At 38.6% G+C, this 11,751-nt stretch overlaps 2 protein-coding genes across 2 annotated transcripts; both read left to right on the top strand.

Moving 5' to 3' along the window:
- The first annotated feature begins 1,798 nt into the window (after nucleotides 1-1,798).
- Nucleotides 1,799-4,212, top strand: LOC144542775 (zinc-binding protein A33-like). The gene is made up of 6 exons (XM_078290026.1): nucleotides 1,799-2,214; nucleotides 2,430-2,525; nucleotides 2,805-3,035; nucleotides 3,149-3,171; nucleotides 3,253-3,371; nucleotides 3,517-4,212. Exons 1-6 carry the CDS (start codon nucleotides 1,819-1,821, stop codon nucleotides 4,017-4,019), a joined length of 1,368 nt encoding a protein of 455 aa, XP_078146152.1. The 5' UTR covers nucleotides 1,799-1,818; the 3' UTR covers nucleotides 4,020-4,212.
- Nucleotides 4,213-8,291: 4,079 nt separating this feature from the next.
- On the top strand, nucleotides 8,292-11,105 carry LOC144542779 (zinc-binding protein A33-like). Its single transcript, XM_078290038.1, has 6 exons — nucleotides 8,292-8,790; nucleotides 8,970-9,065; nucleotides 9,326-9,556; nucleotides 9,670-9,692; nucleotides 9,774-9,892; nucleotides 10,024-11,105. The coding sequence occupies exons 1-6, from the start codon at nucleotides 8,395-8,397 to the stop codon at nucleotides 10,530-10,532; spliced, it is 1,374 nt and encodes a 457-aa protein (XP_078146164.1). The 5' UTR covers nucleotides 8,292-8,394; the 3' UTR covers nucleotides 10,533-11,105.
- Nucleotides 11,106-11,751: the final 646 nt, after the last annotated feature.

An 11,751-nucleotide genomic window follows, 5' to 3' on the forward strand; every position in this document is an offset into this window, starting at 1 on the left:
ACCTTTTACATCTCTTGAGTCACAGAAACATTACTGCAGTGGTCGAACAACAAGATGTGGCACTTTTTTTATCCTTATGATGATCATGATGTAAGATATTCAAACATATTTTGCATAACCTACCGTATTTTAGCAATTGACTTGTGCTTGTCGCCACCATAATTACTAATTAATAATTACTAACAAAATTATGCATTTTGTTTCTCTTTCAAGTTTTTCAGATTTAGTGTTTTCAACACACTTAGGTCTATCCTGGTCTAATCTTTTATGTGTCAACATTATGTGAACCCTGGAGTGTGTGCTCTCCATCAGCATTCAGGTTTTTCCATAATCTAGTTTTTGATCATTCTAAATAACCAAAGCTAAATTACATGTTGAATCAGTGATCCCACAGTACAGAAAACATAACATGTGGGTCTGTCTGCTTTATCATAATGTGTTAGAAGCATGATTTTCAGGCTGGTGGATGGAAAACAGAAGTTAGCGAGTGAAAACTACTAAATGTCTGTGGTTGAATGCTTAAGAACTCCTATTGGGATAAAAGTACTGAAAATTCTGAATGGATGAATTACGAATGGATGAATGGTTTGATCTTTTATCATCTCTGGTTTCATTTTGTAATCAAATTTATGTCATTATGGTCTGATTTGATAAATCAACTGTCAATAAGCTAATAAAGCTAATCAAATTGACTTTCAGAGTTTAATTCTGTTATGTTTCATTATCAGTCAAAAGGAAAGAAATCTATCTATCTATCTATCTATCTATCTATCTATCTATCTATCTATCTATCTAAGTTTTATATGTTTTTGAGTGCACAGTGCTGTAATCCAGTGTGAAAGACTAGCTTGTGATATTTTGGTAGCATTCATCATCATCCCTGCCTAAACACATCACAAGTGGTCAGCTTCCACAATGAAAATTAAACAGATCATTCAGCTACAGTTCATCACAAACAAACTAAACACAAAGCTGTAGTCCAGGCAGTTTTAGAGAGTCCCTGACACCAAAGCCTGAGCTGTGCATTAGCACTAAGTATCATTAACAGACCTGCTTATTTGTGCTGAAGAACATCTTCCTTTTCTGTATGACAGCTACACAAACAGTGACCAAATATCCTGATGGACTTTTTAGCATCACAAGCTCAACCTGCCTAAAGGTCTATAAAGAAGAAATATGATCTAGGCTTAACATTTAGCCTAAATATTCTGCTCAACGCTTATGTAACTGAAAATTGAAGAAATGCAAACAAAAGGGGCATTTTTATGTCCTTCCTGTAGCAAGATGTCATTCTCATCTTGCCTTAAATAAGCTTCAGTCTGATCAGTCTTTGCTGATTCTAAAAGCCCAGTCTTTTCTACTCACCATGCCTTTAGTTCAGGCACAACTGAGCACAATCATTGTACACACACAGAAACTATGGTGATAATCAGATAAAGCAAGGTTTATTTCCTTCTCCAGTCTTTGGCTGTACCAGAAGAGAGCATGGGTCATTTCTTCTCACAAGGCAGGGTAAAGGTACAGAGAAAAAAAAATGCAGAGCTCCACCCCTTTTACACGGATATACAGAATACAACAAGCAACTTGAAATCAGCACCTAAAACTGCGTGTGTTAATGTACTTTCAAAAGAAAATAAGGAAGACAATCCACTCAATAGGCTGTTTATTTGTACTACTGGCAACTTAAAGTACTGAACCTGAGCACTAGCTAAACAAACAGTAGTGGGTTTTTGAAAGTGAAAGTAAGTTGGTCCTCCGAGAGTTCATACAGGAAAAAGACGACCAGGAACACAGAGAACCTCACAAGAAAACAACAAAATGGCTACCAACTCGTCTGAGGCGGATTGCACCTGCCCCGTGTGCTGTGACATTTTTAGGGATCCTGTTGTCTTGTTGTGCGGTCACAGCTTCTGTAAAGTCTGTCTTCAGGAATGGTGGAGACAGAGTGGGGTCCAGACATGTCCAGTCTGTAAGGAAATGTTTCCAATGCGTCAACCGCCCCGCAATCTGGCTTTGAAAAACCTGTCTGACACCTTGAGACAAGAGAGGAGTCAGAGAGCTTCACCATCTGAGCAGCTCTGCAGTCTGCACAGTGAGAAACTCAAGCTCTTCTGTCAGGACGACCAACAGCCCATCTGTGTCGTCTGTAGGGATGCAAAGAAACATAAGCAACATAACTGCGTACCCATCAATGAAGCTGCAGAAGAGCATAAGGTGAGGCACATACAGGTGAAAATGGAAAGTTCAAAAGAGAGGGCTGCATGTACCAATGTTGTTGGATCAGACACAACTGGAAAAATTATGTTTGGTTTTGCCAGTTTTTCTGATTTTATAAATGATTATTCATATTGCACATAGCAAAAAAGCAAATGTCTTATTCAACTGATCCATACTGTATAATCAATGTGTGCATATACTGTCATTTGCAGACCAAACTTAAGATCCCACTGATGCACTTAAAAACCAAACTGGGGACATTTAAGTGGGAAAAACTTAAATGTGATGAAATGGCCAGCCACATCAAGGTAAGTCACAGTCACAATAGTTATAGATATTTTTGCAAAAAATGGTTTCAACCCTATTCTTCTCAAGCTTTAGAAATATAACTAATCCGTTTTGTTTGTTTTACAAAAAGCAGGCAGTTATCCAATTCAATTGTGCTTTGGACAGAGTTGACAACATACCAACAAATGTCTGTTATTGATGTTAAAGCTACAATAGCTGCTATTGGATTACTGTATTTTTACTAAATTATAAAGTGTTGAATAGTGAGTTTCAGCTGATCTTCAACTCACTCTTCTCAGCTCCAGGCCCAGCAGACAGAGAAGAGGATAAAAGAGGAGTTTCAGAAGTTTTACCAGTTCCTGCGAGCAGAGGAGGCCGCTAGGATTGATGCACTGAGGAAAGAGGCGACAACCAAGAGTCAGGCGATGATGATCAGGATTGTGAATTTGACCGCAGAGATCTCCTCGCTCACAGACAAGATCAAAGTCATAAAGGAGGAGATGAAATCTGAAGACATCTCATTCATGCTTGTAATCACATTTATGATACATGTTAAATGTTCAATATTAAGCTAAGATTGGGATAATAATCTGACCAAATGAGAGGTATTGACTTGTGGCCTTGTTTTCTCTTTATTTCACAGAATGTCAAGTCCACTATGGAGAGGTAAGTTCACTTCCTGTGTGTCTCATCCTCTGTGTGAGATCAGAACCACTCCAGATCTGTGACTACTTAATATTCCTGCAGATCCCAGTGCAAACTGCCAGATCCAGAGACTCCATCAGGAGCTCTGATCGACGAGGCCAAACACCTGGGGAACCTGCTGTTCACAGTCTGGGGGAAGATGAAGGGAATAATCCAATACAGTAAGCAATGCATTGTTGCTTTTCACTGGCCATGTTTTTGACATTTAAATCTGCAACAGTATTTACAGATAGGTAATTATCTGTCTTATTGTAATGATCAGTTCAGTTAACTTTCTCCATTGTATCTTCATTTTTTCCCATCCAGCTCCTGTCATTCTGGACCCTAATACTGGCGACACACGACTGACTATATCAGAGGATTTGACTCGTGTGACAGAAAGTGAGAGAGCTCAGCAACTCCCCAACAACCCAGAGAGACTTAGCAGGATTGTCCGTGGTTCTGAAGGCTTTAGCTCTGGGAAACACAGCTGGGATGTAGAGGTGGACAGTTATTGGAATGTTGGTGTGACTACAACCAAACGTCATGATTGTGTGAAGAACTGGGGCATCTACATCTGTGCTTGCATGGGAGATCTTTATGAATATACCACAGAGAATCATAGACAACTCATACCTGAAAATTCCTTCCCCAACAAAATCAGAGTCAGAGATTATGACCAAGGAAAGCTGTCATTTTTTGACCTTGATAGAAAAACATATGTACACACCATCAGGCACATTTTCACAGAGCCAGTCTTTCCGCATTTTTCTGCAAATTTGAAAATCCTTCCAGTTGAATTCTCACTGACGACAGGACAACCCAGATAAAACTTTTACATCTCTTGAGTCACAGAAACATTACTGCAGTGGTCAAACAAGAGGATGTGGCGCTGAAATCAGCACTTTTTTTTTAACCTAGACTTATGATGATTATGATGTAAGATATTCAAACATATTTTGCGTAACCTACCCTATTTTAACAATTTACTTATCTTGTGCTTGTCGCCAAGATAATTACTAGTTAATAATTACTAACAAAATTATTAGGCAAGGCAAGGCAAACTTTATTTATATAGCACATTTCATACACAAGGCAAATACAATGTGCTTCACATAAAACAGAAAAAATACATACACACTCCACAACTATTTAAAATGACATTAAAAAGAAAGAAAGAAAGATATTGAGCAGTCACTCTCATACTGGTGACACCTCTGGTCAGCCAGTATCAAATTAAGTGTGCCTTACCCCTGAGGATATTCAAAGATAATCACCACCTAAAAGACCTCCCAGAAACACCGGAGCTTCTCTGAGAGTGATTTTAGATGATATCTTGAAGGATTCTTCGAAGGATTCTTCGAAGGAGCCTAGAGTCCTTCCAGTGGTCTTACCCCACCCTATCGGCAGGTCCCACAGCCCCTATAGGACTTGTAAATGTTCCTTTAGAACAATACACAGATCATCTAAACAATTACAATTATAAACTTCAAGAAATCCTTCAATTCTCAATACAGGTTTGAGGATCCCATCCGAGCAGAGAAACTACTCACCAGAGTTCCTCTAGACTCTTGTTGGGATCCTGTTCGTGACGCCAATTGATGAATAATTTTGTATAAAATAGGTAAAACATAAATAAAAGAAATAAAAGAAATAAAGAAAGATAACACCTGTTACATCTACATACAGATGATTTAGCAGAAGGCCACAGAGAAAAGGAATGTTTTGAGCCGACTTTTAAAAGAGCTGACAGTGGGAGCACATCTCAGTGCTTCTGGAAGTTTATTCCAGTAATTGGGAGCATAACTACCAAAAGCAGCTTCACCTGATTTAGTTTTCACCCTGGGAACAACTAACAGATCGGTCCCAGATGACCTCAGAGGTCTGGGTGGCTCATATCCTAAGAGTTTTTTTGGGGAGACCGGAGAGAAGACCCTTGCAGTAGTCTAACCTGCTGGTAATGAAAGCGTGTATCAGCTTTTCTAAATCAGGCTTTGACATAAGACCCCGTACTTTGGTTATATTTTTAAGATGATAAAAGGCTGATCTTGTAATGGTATTGATATGTTTGTTAAAATTGAGATCGGCATCCATAATAACACCAAGATTCCTAGCTTGGTCTTTACTCTTGAGAGACAGTGAGTCAAGATGGGTCCTAATTGTCTGCCTCTTTTCCTTAGTACCAAAGATAATTACCTCAGTTTTGTCTTTATTTAGCTGAAAAAAGTTTTGGCACATCCAGTCATTAATTTCCTCGATACACTGAATCAGAGAATCTACAGGACCAAAGTCACTTGAAGAAAGATATATATAGAGCTGAGTGTCATCTGCATAATTGTGGTAATGAATGCTATTTTTCTGTATATGTCCTAGTGGAAGCATGTAGAGGTTGAATAAAAGAGGGCTAAGGATTGAGCCCTGTGGAACTCCACATCATACTGACCCTTTCAGAGACAAAGTCACCAATAGACACAAAGTAGTTCCTGCCTTGCAGGTAGGTCTTGAACCAATTTAAGACCAGGCCAGAGAGTCCAACCCAATTTTCTAGTCTATCTAATAATATTGTGTGATCAACAGTGTCAAATGCAGCACTAAGATCCAGAAGTACAAGGATAGAAAGTTTGCCTGAATCTGTGTTTATACGAAGATCATTCACAACTCTAATAAGGGCTGTCTCAGTACTGTGATAGGGTCTAAATCCGGATTGGAAATGGTCAAAGTGGACATTTGAAATTAAATAGTTGTTAAGCTGGTTGAAGACAATTTTTTCCAGGATCTTACTAATAAAAGGGAGATTGGGAATAGGTCTGTAATTACTTATCACAGAGGCATCCAGGCAACTCTTCTTTAACAGAGGCTTAATAACAGCAGTTTTCAAATCATTTGGGAAAACACCAGACAAAAGAGAGCTGTTAACAATTTGCAATAGCTCATTCGCCAAACAGCTAAAAACATTTTTAAAAAAGCTTGTGGGCAGAGGGTCGAGGCAGCAAGTGGACGACTTAAGCTGTTGTATAGTGTCCTCAAGTGTTGTGTAATCAATAGCAGTAAAATTTGCCATATTACTTACATTATTTATGCGTGAAGGAAATGGAGGCATAACCTTCCTGTTAGACATGGAAGCACTGATAGTTTGTCTGATACTCACAATCCTATCACTGAAAAAGGCGGGAAATTCATTATCTTTAGCAGTAGAAAGAAGCTCTGGGGCAATTGATGCTGGGGGATTTATCAATCTATCAACAGTAGTAAAAAGTGTACGTGCATTGTTTGTATTTTCACTAATGATCTTGGCAAAAAAGGATTGTCTGGTATTTCTCAATTCTATGTTGTAGTTTTGAAGCTCCTCTTTGTAGATATCATAGTGAACCTGGAGTTTTGTTTTTCGCCATTTACGTTCAGCCTTTCGGCATTCTCTTTTCCGTTGTTTTACAGACATAGCATTTCTCCAGGGTGCTTTTTGCTTACCAGAGATTTTCACCTTAACTGGTGTAATGTCATCAATGGCATTCCTAATTTAACAATTAACAATCAACAATTAATTTTGTTTCCTTTCAGTTTAGTGTAAATTTTTCAGATTTAATGTGATCTTTTTCAGATTTCAACACACTTAGGTCTATCCAGGTCTAATCTTCTACCTGCCAACGTTATGTGAACCCTGGAGTGTGTGCTCTCTATCAGCATTCAGGTTTTTCCATAATCTAGTTTTTGATCATTCTAAATAACCAAAGCTAAATTACATGTTGAATCAGTGATCCCACAGTACAGAAAACATAACATGTGGGTCTGTCTGCTTTATCATAAAGTGTGTTAGAAGCATGATTTTCAGGCTGGTGGATAGAAAACAGAAGTTGGTGAGTGAAAACTACTAAATGTCTGTGGTTGAATGCTTAAGAACTCCTATTGGGATAAAAGTACTGAAAGTTCTGAATGGATGAATTACAAATGGATGAATGGTTTGATCTTTTATCATCTCTGGTTTCATTTTGTAATCAAATTTATGTCATTATGGTCTGATTTGATAAATCAACTGTCAATAAGCTAATAAAGCTAATCAAATTGACTTTCAGAGTTTAATTCTGTTATGTTTCATTATCCGTCAAAAGGAAAGAAATCTATCTATCTATCTATCTATCTATCTATCTATCTATCTATCTATCTATCTATCTATCTATCTATCTAAGTTTTATATGTTTTTGAGTGCACAGTGCTGTAATCCAGTGTGAAAGACTAGCTTGTGATATTTTGGTAGCATTCATCATCATCCTTGCCTAAACACATCACAAGTGGTCAGCTTCCACAATGAAAATTAAACAGATCATTCAGCTACAGTTCATCACAAACAAACTAAACACAAAGCTGTAGTCCAGGCAGTTTTAGAGAGTCCCTGACACCAAAGCCTGAGCTGTGCATTAGCACTAAGTATCATGAACAGACCTGCTTATTTGTGCTGAAGGACATCTTCCTTTTCTGTATGACAGCTACACAAACAGTGACCAAATATCCTGATGGACTTTTTAGCATCACAAGCTCAACCTGCCTAAAGGTCTATAAAGAAGAAATATGATCTAGGCTTATCATTTAGCCTAAATATTCTGCTCAATGCTTATGTAACTGAAAATTGAAGAAATGCAAACAAAAGGGGCATTTTTATGTCCTTCCTGTAGCAAGATGTCATTCTCTTCTTGCCTTAAATAAGCTTCAGTCTAATCAGTCTTTGCTGATTCTAAAAGCCCAGTCTTTTCTACTCACCATGCCTTTAGTTCAGGCACAACTGAGCACAATCATTGTACACACACAGAAACTATGGTGATAATCAGATAAAGCAAGGTTTATTTCCTTCTCCAGTCTTTGGCTACACCAGAAGAGAGCATGGGTCATTTCTTCTCACAAGGCAGGGCAAAGGTACAGAGAAAAAAAAATGCAGAGCTCCACCCCTTTTACACGGATATACAGAATACAACAAGCAACTCGAAATCAGCACCTAAAACTGCATGTGTTAATGTACTTTCAAAAGAAAATAAGGAAGACAATCCACTCAATAGGCTGTTTATTTGTACTACTGGCAACTTAAAGTACTGAACCTGAGCACTAGCTAAACAAACAGGAGTGGGTCTTTGAAAGTGAAAGTAAGTTGGTCCTCCGAGAGTTCATACAGGAAAAAGACGGCCAGGAACACAGAGAACCTCACAAGAAAACAACAAAATGGCTACCAACTCGTCCGAGGCGGATTGCACCTGCCCCGTGTGCTGTGACATTTTTAGAGATCCTGTTGTCTTGTTGTGTGGTCACAGCTTCTGTAAAGTCTGTCTTCAGGAATGGTGGAGACAGAGTGGGGTCCAGACATGTCCAGTGTGTAAGGAAATGTTTCCAATGCGTCAACCGCCCCGCAATCTGGCTTTGAAAAACCTGTCTGACACCTTGAGACAAGAGAGGAGTCAGAGAGATTCACCATCTGAGCAGCTCTGCAGTCTGCACAGTGAGAAACTCAAGCTCTTCTGTCAGGACGACCAACAGCCCATCTGTGTCGTCTGTAGGGATGCAAAGAAACATAAGCAACATAACTGCGTACCCATCAATGAAGCTGCAGAAGAGCATAAGGTGAGGCACATACAGGTGAAAATGGAAAGTTCAAAAGAGAGGGTTTGGTTTGGTTTGGTTTGGTTTTGCCAGTTTTTCTGATTTTATAAATTATTCTTCATATTGCACATAGCAAACAAATGTCTTATTTAACTGATTCATACTGTATAATCAATGTATGCATATCCTCTCATTTGCAGACCAAACTTAACATCGCACTGATGCACTTAAAAACCAAACTGGGGACATTTAAGTTGGAAAAACTCAACTGTGATAAAATGGCCAGCCACATCAAGGTAAGTTACAGTCACAATAGTTATAGATATTTTTGCGAAAAATTATGTCAACTCTATTTTTGTTAAGAAATATAACTAATGAGTTTTGTTTTACAAAAACATTCAGTTATACAATTCAATTCTGCTTTGGACAGAGTTGACAACATACCAACAAATTTCTGTTATGGATGTTAAAACTACAATAGCTACTATTGGATTACTGTATAATTACTAAATTATGAATAGTGAGTTTCAGCTGATCTTCAACTCACTCTTCTCAGCTCCAGGCCCAGCAGACAGAGAAGAGGATAAAAGAGGAGTTTCGGAAGTTTTACCAGTTCCTGCGAGCAGAGGAGGCCGCTAGGATTGATGCACTGAGGAAAGAGGCGACAACCAAGAGTCAGGCGATGACGATCAGGATTGTGAATTTGACCGCAGAGATCTCCTCGCTCACAGACAAGATCAAAGTCGTAGAGGAGGAGATGAAAGCTGAAGACATCTCATTCATGCTTGTAATCACATTTATGATACATGTTAAATGTTCAATATTAAGATAAGATTGGAATAATAATCTGACCAAATGAGAGGTATTGACTTCTGGCCTTGTTGTCTCTTTATTTCACAGAATGTCAAGTCCACTATAGAGAGGTAAGTTCACTTCCTGTGTGTCTCATCCTCTGTGTGAGATCAGAACCACTCCAGATCTGTGACTACCTAATATTCCTGCAGATCCCAGTGCAAACTGCCAGATCCAGAGACTCCATCAGGAGCTCAGATCGACGAGGCCAAACACCTGGGGAACCTGCTGTACACAGTCTGGGGGAAGATGAAGGGGATAATCCAATACAGTAAGCAATGCAACATTGTTTTTCACTGGCCATGTTTGTGGTATTTAAATCTGCAACAGTATACAGATAGCCAATTAACATTCTCAATTATCAGCTCAGTTAACTTTCCCCATTGTATCTTTTCCATCCAGCTCCTGTCATTCTGGACCCCAATACTGGCAACACACTAATGACTATATCAGAGGATTTGACTCGTGTGACAAAAAGTGAGAGAGCTCAGCAACTCCCCAACAACCCAGAGAGACATGGCAGGATTGTCCGTGGTTCTGAAGGCTTTAGCTCTGGGCAACACAGCTGGGATGTAGAGGTGGGCGGGTATTGGGATGTTGGTGTGACTGCTATAATTAAGCGCCATGATCGTGAGAAGAACTGGGGCATCTACATGTGTGTTTGCACTGGATATCTTCGTGAACTTACTCCAGAGGATTATACAAAACTCATATTGGTAGATTCCTTCCCAAAAAAGATCAGAGTTCAGCTAGATTATGACCAAGGAAAGCTGTCATTTTTTGACCTTGATAGGAAAACACATGTGCGCACCATCAAGCACACATTCACAGAACCAGTCTTACCGTATTTTAATGACAATACAAAAATCCTTCCAGTTGAATTGTCACTGATGACAAGACGACCCAGATAAACCTTTTACATCTCTTGAGTCACAGAAACATTACTGCAGTGGTCGAACAACAAGATGTGGCACTTTTTTTTATCCTAGACTTATGATGATCATGATGTAAGATATTCAAACATATTTTGCATAACCTACCGTATTTTAGCAATTGACTTGTGCTTGTCGCCACCATAATTACTAATTCATAATTACTAACAAAATTATGCATTTTGTTTCTCTTTCAAGTTTTTCAGATTTAGTGTTTTCAACACACTTAGGTCTATCCTGGTCTAATCTTTTATGTGTCAACATTATGTGAACCCTGGAGTGTGTGCTCTCCATCAGCATTCAGGTTTTTCCATAATTTAGTTTTTGATCATTCTAAATAACCAAAGCTAAATTACATGTTGAATCAGTGATCCCACAGTACAGAAAACATAACATGTGGGTCTGTCTGCTTTATCATAATGTTAGAAGCATGATTTTCAGGCTGGTGGATAGAAAACAGAAGTTAGTGAGTGAAAACTACTAAATGTCTGTGGTTGAATGCTTAAGAACTCCTATTGGGATAAAAGTACTGAAAATTCTGAATGGATGAATTACGAATGGATGAATGCTTTGATCTTTTATCATCTCTGGTTTCATTTTGTAATCAAATTTATGTCATTATGGTCTGATTTGATAAATCAACTGTCAATAAGCTAATAAAGCTAATCAAATTGACTTTCAGAGTTTAATTCTGTTATGTTTCATTATCAGTCAAAAGGAAAGAAATCTATCTATCTATCTATCTATGTATCTATCTATCTATCTATCTATCTATCTATCTATCTATCTATGTATCTATCTAAGTTTTATATGTTTTTGAGTGCACAGTGCTGTAATCCAGTGTGAAAGACTAGCTTGTGATATTTTGGTAGCATTCATCATCATCCCTGCCTAAACACATCACAAGTGGCCAGCTTCCACAATGAAAATTAAACAGATCATTCAGCTACAGTTCATCACAAACAAACTAAACACAAAGCTGTAGTCCAGGCAGTTTTAGAGAGTCCCTGACACCAAAGCCTGAGCTGTGCATTCACCATAGCACTAGCAATAGAGTATCATGAACAGACCTGTTTATTTGTGCTAAAGAACATCTTCCTTTTCTATATGACAGCTACACAAACAGTGACCAAATATCCTGATGGATGTTTTAGCCAGGGGCGGAAATCACGGGGGGGACAGGGGGGTCCGGACCCCC

The sequence above is a fragment of the Centroberyx gerrardi genome, chromosome 18 (genome assembly GCF_048128805.1).
Source record: "Centroberyx gerrardi isolate f3 chromosome 18, fCenGer3.hap1.cur.20231027, whole genome shotgun sequence".
In the NCBI taxonomy this organism is placed as follows: Eukaryota; Metazoa; Chordata; class Actinopteri; order Beryciformes; family Berycidae; genus Centroberyx; species Centroberyx gerrardi.